Consider the following 25520-nt stretch of genomic DNA (forward strand, 5'->3'; position numbering starts at 1 on the left):
TGAGAAAATCATGGCCAAAATTTTCCAAACTTGATGAAAACTGTAAATGCACAGATACAAGAATCTCAACAAACCCAAGCACAAGAAACATGAATAAAGCTGTGTAAAAAAGGCACATCATTATCAAATAGCTTGAAACCAGTGATAAAGAGAAAATATAAAAGCAGCCAGAGTTAGCCTGGCACGCACTTGTAGTCCCAGCTACTCGGGAGGCTGAAGCAGGAAGATTGCCTGAGCCCAGGAGTTTGAGGTTGCAATGAGCTATGATGGTGCCACTCCACTCCAGCCTGGGGACAGAGCAAGACCTTATTGAAAGAGAGAAAAAAGAAAAGAGAAGAGAAGAGAAAGGAAGGGAGGGAGGGAGGAAGAAAGAAAGAAAGAAAAAAAAATTAAAAGGATCTAGAGAAGTAAAAGACATACTACAAACAGAAGAACAAAGATAAAGATAATTATAGATTTCTCATCAGAAACAATGCAAGTTAGAAGATAGTAGAGCAACAGTTTTAAAGTACTGAAAACAACCCCCTCCCCCAAAGAAACTGTCTACCTAGAATTCTAACCCAATGCTCAGATCAGACTGTGTCTCATCTCTGCCTCAAATTCTTCAGTAGTTTCCTATTGAAAGGCCAGGAGGTCAGGTTCTCCAGGACACTGGCTCTGAGACAGAGATTATCAGGCAATAGGTTTATTGGGAAGTGCTCTGGTGATCAACATCTTCAGGGGAATGAAGAAGGCAGGACTGAGTGGAAAGGGAGGTCGAGCTCTGATGCAGTCTCAGCAGAAGCCTCAGCTGACCTTATCAGTTTTGAAAATGGGATGTCCCTTCAGAGCTTTCCTGACTTGGGGTAAAGGGGCCAGGCATTTATACTCATCGACTGGATGTGGGATGTCTCAGGAAAGGGGCATGATCTTGGGTGAGACAGCTCCACTGGCCAAGGGCAATTCCCAGAGAGGGAGTCAGTGGAAAGCAGTCAGCCTGCTTTTTCTCCTACCTGGGGGAATGAGTACCTAGATTCTGAAGGGGGATATGGCTGGCTCACCACAGTATCCACTACACTTCCACAAGACCGATGAATAAAATCTAATCTTCTTGGCAATGCACACAAGGCCCACCCCCAGCCTCATCTCATACTGTCTTCTCAGCCTGTAAGTTTCTTTCACACTCTGCCCTGGCTCCACTTGTCTGTTGGCAACCTTCTACCAACCCTTCAAATTACAGTTGAATGTGCCTCTTATGGGAAGCCTCCTCTGGCTGCTCCTGTAGACTCAATGATCCTTCCTCCCAGCATGGTGGTTAGGACAATGGACTATGGAGCCAGGGCTTGAATTCCAGCTCTGCCACTTGCTAGCTGTGTAACGCAATGCAAATTACTTAACCTCTCTGTATCTTAGTTCCCTCATCTATAAAATAGGGATAATAATAGTAGTCTTAGCTCATAGGGTTGTTATGAGGATTAAGTGAGTTAGCACAAGTAAAGTTAGGACAGTGTCTGGCAGAAGTAAGTAGCTGCTGTTATTATTATTATTGAAGATGCTCAGTATGCATTTGTTGAAGGCATGAAGAATGGAAGGATGGAAGAAACTAAGAGAGACAGAGTGTAGTAATCCAATCTGTCAGAAGGGGAGTAATCACCTTACGGCCCATGTTGGGGAGAGTTATTAATGTCACAGTAAAGAGTGTGCATCTTATTTGGTAAGCAGTAAGAAACAATGACAGTTGTTAACAGATGGGAGAAAGGGCCAAAGAAAGAGAGAGACAGGTTGAGCCAAGAGGTAAGGCATATATGTAATGAGGTAAGAAATGCAGGTGACTGGTGGTGGGTGCAAGTGTGGGATGGTGCTAGAAGAGGTGGGTGACGGGGACCAAGGAGAGGCTGGGTACAGGTGAGGGGAAATGGGTTTAGAGGAACGTAATATGAACATATGGAAGATGGAGTGGGGGAGTCAGGTAAGGCTGATGGGTCGGATGAGGAATGATAGGGACTTGCTTGGAACGGGGAAGATAAAGGGTGATGGAGACAGGTGAGCTTTATGGGGACAGGTAAGGAGTGTTGGGGCTCTGCTGGGCTATGAGTCAAGCGAATGGCAGAGACCAGTAAGGAGAACCTGAGAGCTGGAGTGGGCCCTGCAGAGAGAGTCCAAGGGCTGTGGGAGCGTAGAGAGGGGCAGGGGGGAACGTGATGTCAGAGAAGGGGCAGTGATGTAAGAGCCGCGGTGCTGGGGCGGTGATGTCAGGGCTGGTGCTGATGCTGGCGGCGCAGTGCATTGTGGGCAGCTCCCCGCTCTGCCGCCGCCGCCGCCGCCGTCGCCCGAGGAGGATCGGGGCCGGGCCGGGCCGGGCCGGGATGGTCCCGGTCGGGAGGCCGCCGCCACCGCCGCCGCCGGAGAGAGCGGGCCGCCCAGCGCCGCACTGAGCCGCCCCCGCCCCGCCCCGGCCCCGGGGGATGCGCCGCCCCGAGCCGCTGCCTCGGCCGCCGCAGCCACAGCCGCAGCGGGCACAGAGCAGGTGAGGCGGGGCGGGGCGGGCCGCGGGCGGCGGGCGGGCCGGGGTCGGGCGGGGGGCTCCTCCCGCGGGCGCGCCGGGCCTCCCGCCTGGCTCCCCTCCCAGCGCGGCCGTCCCGGCTCCCCTCCCCGCCGCCGTCGCCGCCTGCCCGAGCTGGGACGCCGGCCTACAGGGCCTGGGCCGCGGCAGCCAGGCCTGGAACCACTCCCTGCCCCCAGCACACATACCCACCCTCTCCAGCCTGTCCTCCAGGGATTTTGCTACTCCCTGCTCGCATGGTCCCCTGGCCCTGTGGCTTCACCCCTGACTCTCCGGTCACTGCTGACAAGTCATTCAGCGGTCTCCATAACCTCTTCCTGTCCTCAGACCTTCTTTCCTTCCATAGCCTCTTACCCACCGCCTTACCCCTCTCAACTGTGCCCAGAGGCCCCTCTCATGGTCCTGTCCCTTCCTCACCTGTCATCATTATCTCTGGCCTGTCTCTATCCTCCCCACCCCCTCTTCTGATCCTGTCACCTCTCATCCCCTTCATTCCTCTCTGCCCCTTTCCACACACCTCTCACCTGTTCCCATGGCCCCTCACTGGTCTTCTTCACCTTGCCTTACCTGGCTCCCACATCCACACACACACGTGGCTCACACCTTGCATAGTTACACATCAACACTTACATTCACATAGCATGTGGCGCTCCCAACCATTTAGAGATGTGCCTCCCTCCCTCCCTCTCTCTCTCTCTCTCTCTCTCTCTCTCTCTCTCTCTCTCTCTCTCTCTCTCTCTGAGAGACACACACACACATCGGCCCCACACACTCTCATGCACGCACACACACTCTGGCAGGCACCCATACAGACCCCCCCCCACCGGCCCTCTCCCCGTCACACACCCATGCTTCCACACGCACAAAGGGCCTTCAGGGGCAGCAGTGGGCAGCCAAGTTTCTCCGACCCAGTCTGAGCTGCATGTCGCCCTCTGAGCAGACAGAGGGATGGTGGAGAGGGAGAGGCAGGTAACGCTCAAGTTTATCTTCCTGCCTCTACTCTCCCTTTTCCCACTTCACCTGTTCCTTTTCAGTTTTCCCATCCATAAAATGAGAGCAGGACACAAATTTCCTTCATCAACCTGACAAAAATTCTGATGTGACAGAACCCACCACCCCAGGACTGGGAGGCCCACCAGACTTCACCCAGTTCAACCTCTTAAAGCCCCTTCCCCACCAGTTCAGTTGCTTCTTCAGTCTTGTCCTCAATCTCTCTCATCCATCTTTATTCTAGAACCTCCATCCCTTCCTCTCCCTTTATCTCCTACCATTGCCTTCACTGCCCTCCAAATCCCTGATGCTCCATATCCCACTTTGGCAGAAGGAGGGAAAAGTCCTGATGCTCTGAAGTTGTGTGGACTGGAGAAAACAGCTTAGCTGAGTCATTTGAAGAAAAAGAGTGACAGTGTCCCTCCTCATGAAGATCCCTTCTCCACATGTCCCCCAAGGCACCTCATGACCTGTTGAAGGTTGTTTCCACACCTTCACGTCCCATCCTGCCTCCTGTATCAGGATTTCTAGACACAGGAGCTCTGGGAGATCATCCCATCCCGAGGAAAGACAGGTTTATGTAGTTTCCACCCTATCTATAGATATCTTTAGTCACGTTCCTGTTCTTCCACTTCCCCCATCCCCAATCCCCAATCTGAGTAACTTCTTTCTCTTCTACCCTCGACCCTGCACAGTCGTGGTGAGGGCACAGCAGTGTGCATGTAAATAGTGTAGGGGGAAAGATGAGAGGAAAAGATCCTGGTTCCAAATCCTGTCCTGGGTTGGCAGAGATCTCAGAAAGTCATCTCTTCTGGCCCTTTGCCTACACACATACATCACATATAGACAGACACAAAAGCACACTCAGACACGGACTTGCAGATATAGACACAAAGACATTCACAGACAGACACAAGCACACACAGACACACAGATAAACACATAAAAACACACATGGACACATTAATAGACACACAGACACAGAAAGATACACAAAGGCACATACACAAAGGGATACATGCACAGATACACACACACACACACACACACACACACACACACACATTTACATTTCCCTGTGTAGCATGTGCCTGGCTTTCCCAGCCCTCACACTTGGGAAACTCGCCCTGAAATCCAACTTCTACCCATCCTAATGTGACAAGTGGTGTGTTCCTTCTTGTTGATTCCTGAGCAGACACAGAAAGGTGTGGTTGGAGACTCTTTCACCCCATGCCCACCGAGACTTGCTGCTCCCTGTCACTCTCCTGCCTTCTGCTAGGCTGCTGCCACTTTCCTGCTCTTCCCAATTCAGCCTGCCTCTGTCCCTCTGAAGTGGCCAAAGGACTGCTGTGCCTCCAACAGCCACATCTTGAGTCCATCACCTATGTTCACCCTATCGCTCACATCCTCACTTCCCAAACCCCATGTCAGGGGTTCATCTCACCACTGAGAATGGTGTGTGCCTCTCAGTGGCTGCATCCTCCTCACTTAGTACCATCCTCAAAGGGCTGCAGTGTCTCCCTTAATTTTCTTCATTTTCTTGATTATCACATCTCCCAGGGTTGATTAGCAGGTCAGTCTGGCGTGGGTCTCCCATGGGTCACCCCTTGGTCAGCAGGTCTTCCCTTTTCACTAAGCCACTGATGCACAGCTCCTGGGCATTTTGTGGCACAGGGAAGGTTTATGTACGGATGCTGGGGACCACAGATTGAGTCACCCAGACTGGTCCTTCTTGGCCCAGGTCTCCCCTACACAATTGTGGGGATCCCAGTCTAGTATCCCCCTGGGTTACCAAGTGTTCTCCACATTAGTTAGCACATGTCTCTTTGGTAAACACTTTCCCCACAGCCTGCTCACACATCATTTTCCTCTCTTTTATTCATCAACATGTGTGTCCTGTTGCTGATTTTCACATCTCGGGTTTGTAGTTTGTATCTCCCTTCCACTGACCTCCACCGGCCCTTACACAATGCTTCCCCCAGTAATCCCTGGAGCATCTGCCCAGTGGGCCCAGGAAGAATGCCTGCCAGTAGAGTGGAGCTTCCCTCCTCCATACCTACAAGGTATGGGTCAGCAGCCCCCAACTCACAGCCCCTCTCCACTCCCCTAGGTAGATGGCCCCCCCAGGGCAGGCCCTGCGGACACCCCTCCCTCCGGCTGGCGGATGCAGTGCCTAGCGGCCGCCCTTAAGGACGAAACCAACATGAGTGGGGGAGGGGAGCAGGCCGACATCCTGCCGGCCAACTACGTGGTCAAGGATCGCTGGAAGGTGGTGAGTGAGTGGCCAGGGGGGAGAAGAGGGGGGAAGGAGGAGAGGACCTGGAGATTCATTAAAACAGGTGCCCTTGGCGCCCCTACCCTAAGAAGGAGGTGCCTCTGAGCTCATTTGCATGGTGCTTGCAGGTCATTATTTTTTACTACATTTGTGGACAATCGCTTTCGCCTAGTGCTCTCTCTCCAACCCTGCCCTCTGTCACCCCTTTCCCCGCTAGGTCACGTTGGTCGGGCCCAGCCTGGAACAACTCCTGGTTGGATGTCTGGACAGGCGCTGCAGAGCCCGGTGTGGGGAGGAGGGAGGTGGTGGGGGAGGGGGGGCTCTTTCTCTGCCGGACCTTGGAGAAGGACAGTGAATGAGCATGTGTCCCTCCGCGTTCGCAGAAGACGAAGAGGCCTGGGTTCGGGGAAAGAGGCCCTGCAGGCTGCTCCCACCGCAGCCGCACTCCATCTTCTCCATCCACCCTCCTCCCCTCAGCGGTTCCTGCGGCAGGTGCAACACGCCGAGACTCCATCTCCCGGCGTGCCTTGCTCCTCCGGCCCGGGACTTCAGGCTGCTCGGCCTGCTGGGAGTTGTAGTCCGAGCCTCCTCGGGGATGTGGGCCTTGAAGGGAGGGGGCACGTGAGGGTCGCGGAATGACAGTGTCTGGGCAACGGGACCTATCGTAAATCAGCCCTAGTCCCGCTTCCCTTTTTTCCATCACTTAAGAGCGCTCTGATGTCTTCTTATCACTATGGGGGCAGGATGATGTGGGCAGTAGTGTCGGGGGACCCCGTGTGTGGGCTTGTGGGTCTGCACCGGAGTGGGGGGCCGAAAGGAAGGGAGGGAGACCGACAGAGGTCAGATTTACACGGAGTCCGTGTGTGTGCGTGTGTGTGTGCGCGCGCTTTAGTCGGAAGGCTCAGCTCACCGGGGGGTGCGGGGGTGGGGAGGAGGGTGGGGCCTAAGGGAGGGAGGGGGAGGGTCTCCGTGGCAACAGCCACCCAGGCCAAGCAGGTCCCCCAGAGGCCCAGGGAGAGCGGCAAAGGTGGGACTTCGGGGGAGGGGGAGGAGGGCACAGAGTGGATGGAGAGGAGGAGACTCTTAGGGGATGAGATGAGACAAGAGTCCGTCTATGTCCCAGGGAGGGACTTCCTGAGAGGGAGAGCACTGGGACAGAAATTGGGGGAGGAGGAGCCAAGGCAGTAATAAAAGGAAAGAGGGTCTTGCAAAGTGAGGAGTGTTCCTCCAAGACCCCCTGGGTCACCTGGCACAAGAGCTTAGTTTCTGGCAGATTGGAGACAGAATGACATTTGTACTGAAGAGGTGAGAAAGAGTGTTTGCACCATACTGAGTTTGGGCCAGAACTTTCTCGTGCTTTCTGAGGGAGGGAGTGGGAGATGAGTGGGGAGAGATGGAGAGGGGGAGTTGGCGGAGGGCGAGTATGCAGTCTTTGCCAGGCCTGCTGACCTCTCCTTACTCCCACCTCCTACCCCTGCCCTTGGAGAACTGGAGAGGGTGGTGCCACAAGCCTCCCACCAGCTTATTCCCAGTGAGGATGGAACTGGGATGGGAGGCAGAGCTCAGGAACCAAGGCAGACTGCCCAGAGATGGGCTGTGGCCAGGAGAAAATGGGGGTCAGTGGTACTAGCTAGAGTATTTAAAAATAACATTTTATTCTTTCCGAGGGGTGCTTCACAGAATCAGAATAGCAAACAACAGCAATAATAAAAACTTAGCATTTGTTTTGAGCACTTACTGTCACCAGGCACTGTGCAAAATGCCTTACGTGCATTTCTACCTGTGGAGAGTAGAAACTGTTATTACCCCTATTTCACAGGTGTAGCAACTGAGGCACAGAGATTAGCTAATTTGCCATGTCTCTGTGACTAGTAGGTGGGACCAGGTCTGTCTGACAAGAATCAGCCCATCCGAGAATCAGGACCATAGAGCTGAAGGAGTCACTGTGACCAAAGGTAGTCCCACCTTTCTTCATTTTACAAAGGAGGAGAAGTGGCCCATGGCACCCAGAGCTGGGCCAAGAAACCAGGCCTCTTTCCTCCCAAGGACTAATTCTGGTCCTATTGTGTCATATTTCTCCTCTAGTTTAGGGAAGGTCTTTCTGCAGTTTAGAACAATTTAGGAGGCAAGGAGGAATAGGGTTTGGCAAAGGTGGCTTGAGAGAATATTCCTGGGGTGGGCTGTGGGCAGGGCCACACTGTGACTTTCCCGGGCTCCTTCCTCTAGAATAAAGTACTAAAAATTGTATTTTATGACTACATTGGTAAAAAGAGGAATATATTAATATTATATATTAAATTTTTCTCTTTGACCTAGAAGCCCATTTTTTACCTTCTGATTTTAATAGAAATTAAAATATTTTCATGAATCCCTAAAAGTATCAGGGGCCTAGTCACTGTGCCAAATAGAGAAGTCAGCCCTAGCTGTAGGGCACAGGGAGGAGGGATATGGGTTAAGAGGGTACAGATGCCCAGCTCCTGCCCCAGGAAGGTTCTGTAATGGGTAGGGGGTGGGTAAGTAAGGAGGGGACTAAAGAAAGAGAAATAGGCTCTGTTTGGAAATAAAGGTGGTAGAGAAATACCCTTGGGCACCCTGGGAAATTGGGGAGTAGGTGTCATAACTGTCTTGACTGCCCCAAGCCAGCAAGCCTGGCAGATCTGGGCTTGAATCTCAGCACTCACACTCCTCATGCCGATGGGGTCCATAGTTCCTGTAACATCGTGCATTCTGCATCAGTGTAGGTTCTGCATCAGATTGCCTGGGTTTGAATAAACCTGACTTTGCTATTTACTGGCTGTTAGACATGGGGCAAGGCACTGCACTCCCTGTGCCTCAGTTTTCCTTCTGTACAAAATGGGGAGTCATGTGACCTTCTTCACCTGTGTTGCCAGGAGCCTTTGGGGATTAACTGAGGTGACATCTGTGAGCCTGAGATGCAGTTGTTGTTCCCTCCCCCTTGCCCTTTCCTCTGTACTCACACAAGCAAACCGTAAAGGAAGCTAGAAGATATTAGCATCTCCCCTGAGTTTGAAGTTCCCCAGAGGAAGACATGCCGTTGTTTCCTTGGAGTTTGAGTCTGTCCCTTCTTGCTTCTGAAATTCTTCCAGAGCCTGACTTTAACTTTCATCTAGAGTACAAAAGTGTCCTCTGTTTTCTCACTGTTCTTCCTCCTTCCTCTTTCCCTGTCTCCTTCCTGGGCACAAGAACCTTGAAGTTCCCCCCCTCTACCCCCCAAGCCTTCCACTTTTCTTCTAAATCTTCCCTTCATCCTCCTCTCTCTGCCTGGAGTGATTTCAATTGTAACCTGTTGGGAACTCCCAATCCTCCAGCTCTGCCCTATCCTCTTCCTCCCTCCATGCCTGGTGTCAACCACCATTAAACAATCACTGGGCATTCGAGTGCTGAACAGATGCTAAGGGACAGGCTGGGAGATGCAGGAGGCCTGGAGTCTGGAGTTTACAGGCTGATCAGAGCCCAGCTACAGCTGGTGAGACACAAGCCAACAGCGAGGGCCCAGGAAGCTGCTCAGAGAGGTCAGGCCACCATGGGGGTGGGCCCCCTGCTGGGGAGAGAATCGAGCTGTGCATCTTTCTGAGACCAAACGAGTCCCCACTTGGAACTCAGCACCTTCCCCCTGCTCCCCCATCTCTGCCAGTAGTGCCTTCACCCTCCAAGACCCCTGGACCTCTGAGTTCTGAGTGATTTTTAATCCCTCTCCGGAACTCAGCTTTGCTGGCCTCCGTCACAGCTCTCCCCTCTGCCATTGTCACTGCCTGCTCTGGGAGGCAGGAGGAAGAGAGCTGAGGGATCAGATCGCCACTCCGGTCTTCTCCAAAGCCCCATTCCCACCATGCCCCCACAGTGCCCCCTGCTTGGAGAGGAGGCTCACCCTGGTTTGGGCATCTGACCCGGTGCTCAGGGAGTGATGTGAGCTTCAGCAGTGAACACGGGCTGTGAACACCCTTTGCCGAGTCCCCTCCCTCAAATACTCTCTCCCTCAGGTGACACCTTTCAAGAGACTGCCAACCCTAAAAAGTGCTGGCTTCCCTGGGGGATTGATCCACCCTGAGGCTGGGAGATCCTGAGTTGGTTTTCCTTCTGGTAGTTGGTTTTCCTTCCTTCAGTCCAGGCAGGGGATAGAGGAGAATGATATTTGTTGACCTTCTAGAGAAGAAAAGACCCAAGACAGCATCCTATATAGGCTTGTCTCCATGTCTGTATGGAGTCACAGGTCTCTTACCCTTTCCTACTACCCACTCTGACATCTGGCCCTGTATGTGTGTGTGTGGATGGTTGTATAGCCAGGGCTGAGCTGTCTACCTCCGGGCACTAGGAGAGGAGGTAGGGGCACTGATGGGGTGGGGCGAGGGAGATAGGATGCAACCCAGCAGGGGTAGGATGAGGAGCTGTTCAGCCCGATCTCTGAGCATCCCCTATCCCCCGTCTCCATAGCTGAAAAAGATCGGAGGCGGGGGCTTTGGTGAGATCTATGAGGCCATGGACCTGCTGACCAGGGAGAACGTGGCCCTCAAGGTGGAGTCAGCCCAGCAGCCCAAGCAGGTCCTCAAGATGGAGGTGGCGGTGCTCAAAAAGCTGCAAGGTGCGGGCCCAGGGCAGGGGGATGGGAGGGAAGAGATGATGGAGCCGGGGCTGAGAGAGGGGATGGGAGTAGGAGATGGGCATGAGGAGATGTATTAATAGTATGGTGGAGGGAAGCCAGTGTTGGGGCAAGAGCCTGGGTTGTTACAGCAGAGGTGAGATGGGTCCCTGGCGTAAGGGAGGTAGTGGAGCCAGAGTCTGGGAGAGATGATGAGGCTCAGAGCAGGGAAGTGATGGGAGAGGCGCCCATGGGGCCAGCTCTAGGGGAACCAGGAATCTAGGATGCACCAGGAGCCCACCTTAGGGCCAGAAGTGAGGAAGAAAGAGCAGGACTTGGGAGACCCGTGTCTGTGCCCTCCAGGGAAGGACCACGTGTGCAGGTTCATCGGCTGTGGCAGGAACGAGAAGTTTAACTATGTAGTGATGCAGCTCCAGGTGAGCCAGGCCCGCCCATTCTCCCTCCCCTCACCAAGACCTGGGGCTGTGACTCCAAGGTGGGGAGCAGGGAAGGGAGACTCGGCCCTGGGAGTGGGGAGTGGGCACAGCCCTTTGGGGGTGAGGCTGGCCAGAGTGTCACAGTGGTGGTGGTGGTTGAGAGGGCAGCTGAGGCAGGTGTGTGACCCCACGCCCCCACCCCAGGGCCGCAACCTGGCTGACCTGCGCCGCAGCCAGCCGAGAGGCACCTTCACGCTGAGCACCACGCTGCGGCTGGGCAAGCAGATCCTGGAGTCCATCGAGGCCATCCACTCTGTGGGCTTCCTACACCGCGACATCAAGCCGGTGAGCGCTGCCCTCCCTGCCCCGCCCCTCTCTCCCCTCCTCCGCCCCTCTCTCCCCTCCTCCTCTGTCTCCCTGGGTCCCATTTCTTCTCCACAACAGCGATTGGGACAAGACAGCCTCTCGTACCTGAACCCCTCCTGCTCTGCACCCAGCCCCAGCTCCCCTCTCCCTGCCTCCCAGGACAAACACCCTACCCTCTCTTCTGGTCTCTTCTCTTCCTCATCCTTTGCCCTGACAGAAGAGTCCTTGAACCTAGTAAGGTGTGGGGGCTGGGGAAGGATGGAGGGATGGAGGGAAGGGGATTTAGGGGCTGGGGCTTGCTACGGAATTCCAGGTAGCTGATTCTGTAGCATCTTGGATCTTGGTGCTAGAAGAACACCTCCCATTTAGAGGGATGAATACTGAGGCCCAGAAAGGTTAGTTGAGTGGCCAAAGGTCACACAGCAGGAGAAGTGCAGGTCTGCTGCCTTAGAGCAGGCCCGTTATGCCAAGCGTCCCTGTCCTGCTGGGAGTCCCAAGGATTTAGAGCCGGACAGGCCTGGGTTCAAACCCTGGCTGAGTCATCACTTGCTTTGTGATCTCAGAGAAGCTCCCTGAGCTCTTTGACCTTCAGTTTCTTTATCTCTGAAATGAGGGTAATCACGCCTGTCCCTCGAATATGACCTGCCACACAGGTGTGATTGCTGATGGTTTCCTTGTATGTGAGTGTGTGGGGCTGAGGGTCCTTCACCTGCTGCAGAGCTGTTCCTTGGTGCCCCTTGAAGTGGGCCAGGTGGGGTTGGAGCCCCCAGGGCTCACAGCTGCTGTCTCCTCCTAGTCAAACTTTGCCATGGGCAGGCTGCCCTCCACCTACAGAAAGTGCTACATGCTGGACTTCGGGCTGGCCCGGCAGTATACCAACACCACGGGGGACGTTCGGCCTGTGAGTACTGCCACACACGGGAGACCTGGGCTTCCCTGCCTGGGGCCAGGACAGTGGAGGACTTACTCCCCTACTCCCTGATTTGGAGACCCTTCTCCAACTTTTCTTGCATCTACCTAAGCCGGCCTGGCTTTGTGTTTAGTATCAGTGCCACCCAACTCTGGGGTCCATGCTCGGCCTGTCCCTCCCCTCTCTCCCTTAGCCCGGGCTCTTGGTGGATGCCACTGTCACACCTTGTGATCTCTCTGCCCACTCTGGGCATGAGCAGCATCAGAGGCAGGTGACCGGGGACTCAGAGACCAGATCCCAGGGGTGGTGTGTCAGGCTCACTCCCAACCAGGGCAGCTGGGCGGGGTTAGGGCAGGCAGAGTTGGGCTTGGTGGTGCGTTGAGATGTGGCCGAGGTCCGGGGGTGATGGGTGAGGTTCTTGGTGGTGGTCTCTCCTCTGCAGCCTCGGAATGTGGCCGGGTTTCGAGGGACTGTTCGCTATGCCTCAGTCAATGCCCACAAGAACCGGGTGAGTGGCAAAGCCTGGACTGAGGGCTGTGGGGGCGGAACGGACAGGGTCAGGGTGGAGTGTGCCACTGGGGAGGAGGCAGCTGACGTCAAGCAGGGGAGAGGAGAATGAGACCCTAGGTTGCAAGAAAGCCCCACTGTAGGCCTCCTTGGATTCACCTTCTTCTTTTTCTCATGGGACCACATTCTCTCTGTTCCCACTACAAATCACTGTGGGGTGAGAAGCATAGAAAGAAGTTTTGGCTGTGGGATTTGGTGTGTATTGGAGGGTTGGGCATAGAACTGTGGCCTCAGGGAGACCCCAGCTCTGTCCATAGGGGCCTGGGTGTCAGGCCTCCCTGACAGGTGCCCCTCAGAGAAGGGTCAGCTGCCCATTCCCAGGGAAGGACCTGAGAGCTGCAGGTGACTCCCTGACCACCCCCCCCCAGGAGATGGGCCGCCACGATGACCTGTGGTCCCTCTTCTACATGCTGGTGGAGTTTGCAGTGGGCCAGCTGCCCTGGAGGAAGATCAAGGACAAGGTGAGCCCCACACAGCTGGGTCTGAGGGGGCAGCAGGGGTGTGGGTGCAGCCGTGGCTCCATCTCCCCTGCCCTCTTGCCTCTAGGAGCAGGTAGGGATGATCAAGGAGAAGTATGAGCATCGGATGCTGCTGAAGCACATGCCCTCAGAGTTCCACCTCTTCCTGGACCACATCGCCAGCCTCGACTACTTCACCAAGCCCGATTACCAGGTGGGGGCCTGCCACCCCGCCCCCACATGCATGGATGCCCCTCTGTGGGTGACTGTCCTCCTGCAGCACCTGCCCCTGCTGAGGTGCCATGCTCCTGCTGACTTGCCCCCGTCTCCCAGCTGCACCAGACTGCCGTGTGCTCTTGTGGGCAGTAGTCACAGCTAAGGTTTATCAAGAGCCTACCCTGTTCTCAGTGCTTTCTATGCATTAACTCACTTAAGCTTCGAATAAACCTTTGATGAGAATGGGTATGACTTATATTATTATTCCAACACCTAATTAATGAAGCCAAGTGCTTTCAAGTACTTTATACCAAAGCTGCAGGAGGCCAAGTGGGATGATTGTTCCCATTTTATAGATGTGGAAACTGAGGCCTGACATCATGGTTAGGAGCAGGGCTCAGGTACATTTGACTCCTTCCAAGTCAGTGCTCTTTCCAAGCCCCCATCTCCACACTCATGGGACACACTGACCCTGATCAGAGAGTGGGAGGAACATCAACAGTGTTCTGCCAGGGATCCACACGTGCCAAGCACGAGGCCGCACTCTGTGGGGAGCACGGACAGTGTCAGGCACACAGTAGGCACTTAGTTGAGTGGGTCCTATCAGCAGAGAGAACCTGCCCTGACTTCTGGAGAGAGCCAAGCCAGAAGTGGAACTTTCTGGGAGCCTTAGAGTGTCTATAGCTGCCTGCCATCTTCTGAACCCAGAGCCTCAGTTGCTGGCGGAGGTGTGCGCAGTCCCCAGACCACACAGCTGCGAGCACCCCCTGTGCTGGGCCCTGTGCTGGCTGCTAGGGATGTAGAGTAGGCCCATAGGCAAGTGAGCAGCTCAAACCCAGCACCTGCCCCGCGACGAGTGGATAGAAGGGCAGCTGTGTGGTGGGGAGGCCCCCGCAGAAGAAGCAGTCTGCGCAGAGGCAGGGCCCCACGTGGAGGGTTGGGAAACTCCTAGGGGTTCAGGGCTGCCGATGTGTGGAAATGGCAGAGGAGGTTGGAAATGGTAATCAGGGGACGGATCTCAGAGGGTTTGTATCCTGCCAGTGGGGCTTAATCCAAGATGATAATTTGCATGCTAATTTGCATATCATGTGCATGTTTTCATTTAAAATCAATGTGCCCTTCTCCTTCCAATGCCCTCCCAGGCCCATTCCTGTCCTGGAAGGCCCCTCTCTTTCCCCTGCAATCCTGGCAACTGCCCCTTCCTCCTGGCTAGCCCCGGGGTCACCTCTCTGTCCTCCGGCCACCCCCATCCCCTGCAGTTGATCATGTCGGTGTTTGAGAACAGCATGAAGGAGCGGGGCATCGCAGAGAATGAGGCCTTTGACTGGGAGAAGGCAGGCACTGATGCCCTCCTGTCCACGAGCACCTCCACCCCGCCCCAGCAGAACACCCGGCAGACGGCAGCCATGTTCGGGTGAGTCTCCAGAGGAGCGTGGGAGGGGTGGGGCAGCAGCTGAGCCTGCCTGGAGCAGGGGGTTACGGAGGAGCCAGCCTTCTCCTCCTCTCCCTACCTGGACACACTTGGCTGTCTCTCCTATTCTTGGTGCTCAACAGCGGAGTTCTGAAACTTCAGGAAATTCTGCCCCATCTCCACCCTCAATCTGAGCACAGAGTGGGCGTCTCATTTGGAGTTTTGACCTTCGTGGGTTCCCTGGGTGGCAGGGAACCCTAAGTGAAATTGCCTGAACCCGACATTTTTTATCGTATCATTCACATTAATGGCCACATGTCTTGAGGTCACACACCCAGACACCGTGGGGGCTCAGAGACAAAAGTTACAGCCCCTGCCCTCAAAGCACTCTCAGCCAAGTCTGGGACATTTGCAATAGATGGGTTAGCAGTTTCAGAATCATGTGACAGGCACAAAGACAGAGCTGGCCCAGGGAGGGGCTGGAGTGAGAAGGGGCTTCCCACCCAGCCCAAGAAACAAGCCAAGGGGAGCAATGGGCAGGGGCTCCAGGGGACGCCTGCAGGAAGGAGACGAACAGGACTTGGCAGCACTTATGGTGCCCAGCTCTGTACAGACATTGCTCAAGGAACTCCAAAGCGATTCCTCTTTTTAGACCCGTCCCAGGCAGTGAATGCCAGTGGAAATCTGGCAAGGCCTGACAACAGCAGGGTCTCCTAAGCACATGGAGACAGGTGGGGGACCTGCTAACTTGAGGGTGGTCTGGTCTCAGAGGCCTTGTGGATGGTGAGGGGCTTAGGGGACACGCCCACCCTGCCAGGGCCTCGTCTGTGCCCACTCTCGTGGGTGGTCTCCAGGGCCTGCGCTGGTAGGAAGGAGCCGTGGGAGGAGAGGGCACCCCCGCCAGCCTTGCCCATGCCTCCCTCCTGTCCTCTCCAGGGTGGTCAACGTGACGCCCGTGCCTGGGGACCTGCTCCGGGAGAACACGGAGGATGTGCTGCAGGGCGAGCACCTGAGTGACCAGGAGAACGCACCCCCGATTCTGCCCGGGAGGCCCTCTGAGGGGCTGGGCCCCAGCCCCCACCTTGTCCCCCACCCCGGGGGTCCTGAGGCTGAAGTCTGGGAGGAGACGGATGTCAACCGAAACAAACTCCGGATCAACATCGGCAAAGTAACTGCAGCCAGGGAGAAGGGCGCTGGTGGCCTTCCCCCTACCCCCATTCCCAGCCCTTGGGCCCCCACCCTGTTCCCCCTGAGTGCCCTCTCCCCAGCTGTCCCCCCACTCGCCCTGCCTCCATTTCCGGGTCCCCTCCACCACCCTGGCCTTGCTGCGTCTCAGTCCTCGCACCCTCCACCTCCTTCACCTGAGAAAGCCTCCGCCCCTGCCGCCTTGCCAGCCCCGGCTCATGGCACTCCCCTCTCCTGCAGACCCCCTGTGTGGAGGAGGAGCAGAGCCGAGGTGTGGGGGTCCCCAGCTCCCCCGTGCGTGCCCCCCCAGAATCCCCCACTACCCCAGTCCGTTCTCTGCGCTACCGGAGGGTCAACAGCCCGGAGTCAGAGCGGCTGTCCACGGCAGACGGGCGAGTGGAGCTGCACGAGAGGAGGTGGGTCTGGGCCCGGCGGGGAGGGCCCGTGGGGGCCCTGGGAAGTGTTGGAGGGGGTATATTTGGGCCTGGGGCTGGACTTGGTTGGGGTGAGTGACAGGGCTGGGAAGAGGGGATGGGGGAGGGGGCAAGACATAGGAGGGACAGGCTGGGTCCTGGGCCAAGGACGGGTGAGGGGTGAGTTGGTGGGTGGGTGTGCTTCCAGAACGTCTTCTCCTAGAGACTAATGACAGACGCTTCAAGAGCGGCTGCAGTAGGCTCCCTTCAGCCTCGGAGGAGGGGACCTGGGAACTGCCGGAGGACAGGACGGCCACATTTTGGGGGTCAGGGCTGAGGGACCTGAAGTCAGAGTGGGGAAGGATCAGCGGGAACCTGCTTGGTGAAAGGGAACATTGGAGAGTTTAGAGCCTGGGTGAGCCTTAGGAGGGGAGGAGGGGAGATGGCAGTGTGGTCAGTTGACGTTGGCTGTGGGGGGACCACATCAGGTGTGAGAAGCTCCTGAGAGATGTTTCCACCTTCCCTTGGCCTCTGAGTGGGGCTTTGCTCCACAGCAGGCCTGGGGCCTTCTCTGCACCAGGAAAAGGATCTGTCCCCGAGACCCAGTCCTGTGGGAGGGGGACTCCTGGCAGCTACGCAGTGTGTCTCCTCATGACCTACCTCAGCCATGGTGCCTCCTCTGGATTCTACCCCCAACTGTACTCCACCTCTGGGATGGGGCACAGGCCCACGTTGGGGTGTAGAGATGCCCCAGACAGGGATGTGGGCCCTGCGTGAGGGTGGGACAGTCCTCACATGCCCACACGGGTTGGCCTGCCTGGGACTGAAGACCACCATTTTCATCCATGGTATCCTGGGGTCCCTCAGCATGGAGGGTCCTGGAAACGGGGAACTGAGGAGGGGCGGTTTGGAAGGGTTATGAGCGGAGAAGAGAGCCGGGAAATGCTCTGAACAAGATGGTCCTGAAAAGCTGCCTGCTTTTAGGGAGCGATAAGCAATTTGGTTTGGCTCATAGTGAACCCCAATTTCAGGATTGGTGGGGAAAGGAGGAGAGGGCTGAGGGGAGATTTTCTGGAACAGAAAGTTCGGGATCTCATAGATGCAGACGGTTCGGATGGGCTCTGGAGCACTCAGGAGCAGGAGCCGGTATGAAGCAGTTTGGGTTTGGATTTCCCACCTCCCCCTCCTTGTCTTCAGTCCTCCCCCAAGCCCTACGCCCCCCACACCTGCATCCCCCCCCCACACACGTGATTCAGCCCGGCACTTCCTTTGGCACTTTCTCTCTAGGTTTGTGGAAACAAACTGCTCCCAGGAAAGGAAAAGATATCAGCCGTTTACATGGGAGTGTAAATGCAAGACCCTAGGTGGCCTCTCTGAGGGGTGTTCTATTTTAAGGCTTATTAACAAATCAATAAAAATATTGTGTAGAGTGGATTTGGTGGGTCCCACATAGACTGTGGCAGGAGTATTTTGAGACAGGCCCACAGGTGGATCTGATCTCCTTGCTCTGGAGTAGAAGAGCCATCGAGGCCAGGCACGGTGGCTCATGCCTGTAATCCTAGCACTCTGGGAGGCCGAGGTGGGAGGATTGCTTGAGCTCAGGAGTTCAAGACCAGCCTGAGCAAGAGCAAGACCCCATCTCTACTATAAATAGAAAGAAATTGCCAAACAACTAAAAATAGAAAAAAAAAATTAGCGGGGCATGGTAGCACGTGCCTATAGTCCCAGCTACATGGGAGGCTGAGGCAGGAGGATTGCTTGAGCCCAGGAGTTTGAGGTTGCAGTGAGCTAGGCTGATGCCACGCGGCACTCTACTCAGGGCAACGGAGTGAGACTCTGTCTCAAAAACAAACAAACAAACAAAAAAAAAACACAAAAAGATAATGGCAAAAAGGATGTCCCAAGGCAGAATCACTACCCTTGAGGTAAAAAGTCAGATGAGACCCAGTCCTTGCCTAGAGCTCACAGTCTCATGGAGAGACAGATATGTAAATAGACATGAGGTCCACTCTGTGATGAGAGGGAGGCACAGATGCCCTGTGAGGGCAAACTAATCCTCCTTGCAGGCTGGGACAGGCTAGGGAAGGTGACATCCAAGCTGGGTCAGACAGTGAAGGGTGTGAGGACAGGCTGTGTGTGGGAGAGGTCCCATGGGGAGAGGCCAGGTGTGGGGACAGCCTGTGGGAAGGGACAGGCCATAAGGGGGACAGGCCCTGTGGAGAAAATCTGAGAGGGATCTCGCTAGGGGAAAGGGGCAACTAAGCCTTAGTCAGGCTGTGAGGGCCTTGAGTGCCAAACTAAGGAATGTGGACTTTGTTCGTGGGGCTGGGGAGTGACTGGAGTTTGTTAAGCTGGGGATAACAAGGCCTATCTTAGGGGTGGTGATACCAGCCAGCCAGGCCTGGAGGGTGGTAGCAGAAGAGGCTGGAAAAGCCATCTGTAAACTCACGGCCTGCTGGCTGTGTTTGGCCTGGATGCTGTATGTGGGAGCCACTGATGGGTGTGAGCCCTGGACTAGCAAGAACGAAGTTGGCTTTAGGAAGATTAGATTCCCTGGGGTGGCCCAGGGGAGTGTGCTCCTTGGCACACAAACCAGATTTTATTTTCTCCCATCCAAGTACTAACCAGGCCCAACCCTGCTTAGCTTCCCAGATCAGCCGAGATCGGGCGCGTTCAGGGTGGTATGGCCGTAGAGGGGAATGTATTTTCTGCTTGCATGCACTCCTGGAACACAGTACGCATTCAAAACCATTCGCTGAATGAATGAATGAATGAATGAACTCACTAAGTCTTTATAGAAAGTGAAGTTGGGGGGTGACGACCTAGGAGGTGACCAGCCTGGCCCAGGGTGGCAGGGGTACCGAGGTCACGAAGTTTCAGGAGTCAGGCTTCCACCCTGCCACCTGCTTGGGGGTCCAGAGGGCTGTGCACTGAGCCCCACATGGGGTGGCTTTGCAGGTCACGGATGGATCTGCCCGGCTCGCCCTCGCGCCAGGCCTGCTCCTCGCAGCCAGCCCAGATGCTGTCAGTGGACACAGGCCATGCCGACCGGCAGGCCAGCGGCCGCATGGACGTGTCAGCCTCCGTGGAGCAGGAGGCCCTGAGCAATGCCTTCCGCTCGGTGCCGCTGGCTGAGGAGGAGGACTTCGACAGCAAGGAGTGGGTCATCATTGACAAGGAGACCGAGCTCAAGGACTTCCCTCCAGGGGCTGAGCCCAGCACATCGGGCACCACGGACGAGGAACCAGAGGAGCTGCGGCCACTGCCCGAGGAGGGCGAGGAGCGGCGACGGCCAGGGACAGAGGCCACCGTCCGGCCCCGGGGACGCAGCATGCAGACGCTGGCTGAGGAGGACATGCGGCTCATGCCGCCCCAGCTCCCGCCACCCCAGCTGAGCCAGGCTGATGGCCGTTCAGAGACGTCACAACCCCCCACGCCTGGCAGCCCTTCCCACTCACCCCTGCACTCGGGACCCCGCCCTCGACGGAGAGAGTCGGATCCCACAGGCCCACAGAGACAGGTAAGGTTGGGCTCGCACCCCACTCCCCAGCCCCAGATGCCCAGAGTCCTGGCGGTAGGCCTGGAGTACTCCAGGTGTGTGGGCGCTACCAACTAGTAACCCAAAGTTGCAGGTCTGTGGTGGGGGTAGGCAGGTTCAAAGGAACGAAACCGTGCTTGAGGGGCAGGCAAGGCTTCTCAGGGGAAGTTCTCTCCAAGTTCTGAGTTGAGTCTTGCACTATGAGTAGTGCAGCCAGGTGACAAGGTGGAGAAAAGCCTGCTAGCCAGGGGACAGCGTGTGCAAAGGCCTGCAGGGGGCGGTCAGAAAGCGCTGCGCGGCTTGCACACCACAGCAGAGGAGGCTGCAAGTAGGTCCTGGGGCCCGTCATGGAGGGAGGGCCTTGGGGCTCAGCCGCGGGGTGGGATCTTGATTCTGAAGGCTTGGTGAGCCCCCGAAGGCTTTAAACGGGGGTGCAACATGATTATACACGTGCTACTGGTGGATGATCCTTGGGCTTCGGTGTGTAAAATGGATTGAAGGGGCACAAAACTAGAAGCAGGAAGGCCATACTGCAGGTGGCAGCAAGAGAGGGTCCTGGAGGCTTGGACCAGAGGGGGGCGCTGTGGACGCGGGGCAAAGTGGACGGAGCCAAGAGGTGTTGGGAGAGGCCAAGAGGGCTGTGAAGCAGCGGGGGGTACAGGGCGTCTGAGCTGATGCCTCGGGCTCTGGGTGGATGGCAGCGCTGTCCTTGAGTGGTTTTGGAGGGAGCATGGATTCAGATTTAAATGCAATGACCTCGTAGTATCTGAGGGCTTTCCACGGGGAGGCATCTGAGGCTCAGGAGAGAGCCCCCTGGAAAGACAGATTTTGGGGTTTTGGACACCATGGGAGTGGTGCTGTCACCCAAGAGCATTGTGCAGGGTGGGGAGACCCAAGGGTGACAGCGGAAGCTGGTAAGTGCTCGCATCTGGGGAGAATGGGAAGAAAAGGAGCCCCTAAGAATGACTGAGGGGGAGAGGAAAAGAGCCAGGAGGTGGGAGGAGCGCCAGGGAAGGGGCAGGGAACTCAGGGCAGGCACGGGCTACAGGGCGGCATGGAGGGGCAGGAGGCAGCTCCCACGGTCAGGGCGGGCTCCAGGGAGGATGTGAGCTCTGAGCTCCAGGATGGATGCCATGGGAGCAGTGGAGCCAGGGCAGGAGGACTCTAGGTTGGGCACAGGTATGGGCATGTTGGGGGCCCTCCCAGGCTGGCTGCAATGGCACCTCCTCCTGTGGGAGGAATGGAGGACATGGCTGGAAGGGGAGCAAGGGGCCAGATGGTGGCCGAATCCTAAATGCTGAGCTGAGGGTCTGAAGCATGTCTCATGGCATTTTGGCTGTTTTCTTCTGACAAGGACAGGGTGGCAGAGACCACTGGCCTGGCCAGGCTTCTCTGTGTGAGGCGGAGGCTGAACTCTGCCCTGGGAAGTGGACGCTAACTCTTGCCTGTGTGCTGAAAGGTGTCCGTGGTCCCAAAGAGGGGCTGGGGAGAGCCACGGAGGTGATGCTGGAAGGGGCTCAGGGTCTGTGCCGCATTCCACTCGATGGCCCCACGTCGGGGGCGTGCACCCCAGGTGGCTCTGGGAAGCACCCACGTGCAGGGCCAAGGGCCAGTTCTGCTTCTTGCTCAGACTGGGAGGACTGGCCTGGGATCACCTGGGTGCCCTAGCAACGGCAGCTCTTGGCAGGGGTGTATTCAGGCTCCATCCCTGTCTCTTCTGGAAAAAACAGAGGATCTCTGAGCCATGGTCCTGGGCACTGTACGTGCTGGCCTTGCCCTGGACACTGGGAATTGAGGGCTCAGAAAGTGGAGACAGCCGGTCCCCACACAGAGAGGTCCCAGCTGGCCTAGGTTGGAGGCTGCGCCCTGGCAGACCCAGCAGCCAGGTGGGCTGGCATGACTGTGTTGTGACCTGGTCATTGATCCCACCATGACCAGCGCCAGTAAGCGGAAGGAGCAAGATCTGTCTGGGGCTCCCGGCTCCCCTCTCATTCATTCCTCCACACTCACTGAGCGCCGCTGCCTGCCGGGTGCAGAGCCGCCGGAGATGACACGCACGGAGGGATCATGCGCAGGAAGTACAGAGTCTGGGGAGGGCAACAGACAGTGGGGGTGTCAAGAGAAAGCCCAGAACTGAAGTCAGGAGCCTAGGTTCTGCACATGGCTCTGCCAGTCCCTTCCCGGTGACTGTGGGTGGGGCACTGCCCCTTCTGGGTCCCGGAGTGAGGGAGCTGAGGTTCTCCTGAGTTTTATCTCTGAGTTTTTTCTCCTTCGGGGGCACAGGCCTATTGTGCAGTCAGTCTCGAGCTCTGGTCTGCTCAGGACATGGGTGGGCACTGCCTGTGTCCACGAGAGATGAACTGAGCGTGTCTGTGGGGGTGAGGTGTGTGTGGGCCTCGACTTCCCCACAGTCACAGAACGGAGGTCGGTTAGCACTGCGACTGTGCACACGCATTTCTGTGTCAGCAGAGCAGCTGCGCTCAAGAGTGTGCCCGGGTGTGTGGACGTGTCCATGCACATGCACCTGTATGTGGTGCACACGTCGCTGCGTCTGTGTAGACTACGTAGTGGGTCTGCAAGTGTGCAGGGAACCATGGACGCCTAGAGCGTCAAAGCTGGAAGGATCATAACAAGAGTAATAATTCTAATGACAGTAATAACAACTGGCACTTTATGTTGCTACATGCCAGACGCTGTTCTAAGCACTTCCATTTTTACATGCATATTCCTCATAACACTACCATGAATAGGCGATCCCTATTTAAAAGGTAAAAAACCTAAGGTTCAGAGAAGTGAAGTTTCTAGCCCAGGGTCACCAGCTGGTAAGTGGAAGAGCTGGGACTTGAACCCAGGCAACTGGCTCCAGGTCTGTGGTCTGAGCAAACATGGACCAGAGAGTAGATGGTTTGTGCAGGGTCGGAGAGAACCTGGAGCACGCGTGTGTATGTGTGTGTGTATGTGCTGTGTGTGCACATGTGTGAGCATGACACATGTGCACAACCCTGTGCACACCTGCTGGCTAGACCATGTTAGCAGGTGTGTCTATGGGAGTGTCAGTGTGCATGGTGGCCTCTGTGTGTGCCTGCGGATGAACATACGGGGTGTGACATGTTTTGCCAAGTATTTCAGGACAGCAGGGTGAAGCAGAGACCTTCCTTTGTCAAGGGCAGGGGAGGAGGGAGACATGGACTGGCATATTTCTGCCTTCTGTCTTTAGGCTGGTCTGAAGGGAGCGCTGCGCCCAGCGTGGGGCTGGGTGGGGGCTCCCAAACCTGGCTGCACCCTGGAGTCACAGTCTGTGGGACTCTCCACCCCTGGGTGACTAGATTGTGTGGCCCAGGGCAGGCAGGAAGTCTCTACAGGGACATACCCTTCCCCGCCTCCTTTCTTCAAGTAACTCTCCCTAAACCTGGCTCAGTCTGCTCTGCATCTGATGTGTGAACTTCCTCACAGCAGCAATCATTAAAAATCTGAGCACCTGCAACTCTGTCACCGGCACACGTGGGGAGCAGGGATGAAGAGAATGTGGAACCAGGCACAATTTTTAAGCATCTGTTGTTCTTTGGTGTACATGATTTGATACTTTACAATGTTTTCTGTATACACACCTGGCTTTCTGGGAAATTGAAGGTGCAAATTAGAAGCAGCTGGGAAAGCAAGGGTAACGGGAAAGCAGGCCAGCAAGTGTGTGGTTTGGGGGAGGGCTGTTTGCCACCCTGTGCTGTTTGTCTCTGCCTGATAACCCGCAGGTCAGCATTCCCTGAGTACACAGAGATTTGCTTGGCAGCCACCGAAACATTTCCCTGCCACGTGCTGGGCAGTGTGCTAGGGGCGGCGGGACAAGGATGAATAAGGTTGCACAGTCCTGCCCTTTCAGAGCTCAGTCATGAGGGGCGCAGTGGGGGTGCCAAGGTCCAGAACGGATGTTTACCGGCAAGGACCATCAGGGAGATAACAGGGAACTCGTATCTGCTAGGAGATGGAAGCTTGCAGGGGAAGCGGGCGGAGTCTCACAGAGGAGATATTTCAGCCGGGTGTAGAGCAGTGGTCCCCAGCCTTTTCAGCACCAGGGACCAGTTTCATGAAAGACAATATTTCCACAATATTTCCACTGGGGGAGGGAAGGATGGTTTGGGGATGATTCGAGTGCATTACATTTACTGTGCAGTCAAACCTCTCTGCTAGTGATAATCTGTATTTGCAGCCACTCCCCAGCGCTCGCATCACCGCCTCAGCTCCACCTCAGATCAGCAGGCATTAGATTCTCATAAGGAGCATAATCTAAATCCCTCGCAGGGGATCTAGATTACGGCAGTTTACAGGAGGGTTCCTGCCCCTATGAGAATCTAATGCTGCTGCTGATCTGACAGGAGGCAGAGTTCAGACAGTGATGCAAGCGATGGGGAGCGGCTATAAATACAGATGAAGCGGCCGGGCACGGTGGCTCACGCCTGTAATCCTAGCACTCTGGGAGGCCGAGGCGGGTAGATGGCTCCAGGTCAGGAGTTTGAGACCAGCCTGAGCAAGAGTGAGACCCTGTCTCTACTAAAAATAGAAAGAAATGATCTGGACAACTAAAAATATATAGAGAAAAAATTAGCCGGGCATGGTGGCACATGCCTGTAGTCCCAGCTACTTGGGAGGGTGAGGCGGAAGGATCACTTGAGCCCAGGAGCTTGAGGTTGCTGTGAGCTAGGCTGATGTCACGGCACTCTAGCCCGGCAACAGAGCAAGACTCTGTCTCAAAAAAAAAAAAAAAAATACAGATGAAGCTTCACTCTCACGCCTGCTGCTCACCTCCTGCTGTGTGGCCTGGTTCCTAACAGGCCACAGACTGATACTGGTCTGCCGCCCAGGGGTTGGGGACTGCAGGTATAGAGGACAAGTAGGTGACCACAAGTGGTGCCTGGCTTCAAGGGAAAGGAGCACGCTGTCATTAAACGTCAGACTAGGAAAAACCTCCTGGCAGCTGACAAAACTGGCTGGAATGTTAAACTCAAGCACCCACATGTGCTAGGAGAGGGGGGTTTGGGCAACTGTGGGTGCCTTGGTGTCTCTGGGTGGGCCTCAGACCCCCAACCCTCAGTGCAGACAGGACTAGCTCAGGGTGCTAGGCTTGGCCAGAAAGAAGCTGAAAGAAAAAATGGGGCAGGGGGCAAGGACAACTCTGTTCGAATGTTCTCTCTCATCCCCACTCTGCTGGAGGTTCCATGCCCAGTCCTCTGTGCCCCCATTTGACATCAGCATGGGCCGCTGGGGCTGGGTGTCCCAGGCCCCTCCTCCTTCTGCCCCTTAGAGCTGGCCCAGCCAGTCCTCACTGCCACACTATAAGCTATTTAAACTGGCCGCAGTCCCAGGAAGAGCTAGGGGTCAGGCTGGGAGAGGTCTGGTAACACCCAGGGCACCGGTTCCACCATTTCCACCCCCACAGCCTGGGACACCTCCCCTCCCTCTGAGGGCACGGGGACACAAGGGCAGGACTTCTTGCTGGCAGGGAGGCAGCAGCTTGGCCAAGCCCCTTCCACAGGCTGCCTCTTGCCTTGGGCAGGGCAGGGGAAAGCCTCTTTGGAGAAATGATTTCAATTTGCTCCCCGCCCCCACCAGCCCTCCATCCC

General features: G+C 56.0%; 1 protein-coding gene across 1 annotated transcript in view; it reads left to right on the forward strand.

Moving 5' to 3' along the window:
• The first annotated feature begins 5696 nt into the window (after positions 1-5696).
• TTBK1 (tau tubulin kinase 1) overlaps positions 5697-25520 on the forward strand; it is a 36540-nt gene continuing 16716 nt past the window's right edge. Inside the window, exons 1-12 of the mRNA XM_045542011.1 lie at positions 5697-5804; positions 10260-10407; positions 10768-10841; positions 11046-11186; positions 12004-12108; positions 12560-12625; positions 13053-13145; positions 13231-13356; positions 14618-14772; positions 15706-15937; positions 16195-16370; positions 19326-19887. Coding sequence (XP_045397967.1) covers positions 5697-5804; positions 10260-10407; positions 10768-10841; positions 11046-11186; positions 12004-12108; positions 12560-12625; positions 13053-13145; positions 13231-13356; positions 14618-14772; positions 15706-15937; positions 16195-16370; positions 19326-19887 — 1986 coding nt within the window. The remainder of the gene's footprint in view (positions 5805-10259; positions 10408-10767; positions 10842-11045; positions 11187-12003; positions 12109-12559; positions 12626-13052; positions 13146-13230; positions 13357-14617; positions 14773-15705; positions 15938-16194; positions 16371-19325; positions 19888-25520) is intronic.

Source organism: Lemur catta, chromosome 2, assembly GCF_020740605.2.
Source record: "Lemur catta isolate mLemCat1 chromosome 2, mLemCat1.pri, whole genome shotgun sequence".
Lineage (NCBI taxonomy): Eukaryota > Metazoa > Chordata > Mammalia > Primates > Lemuridae > Lemur > Lemur catta.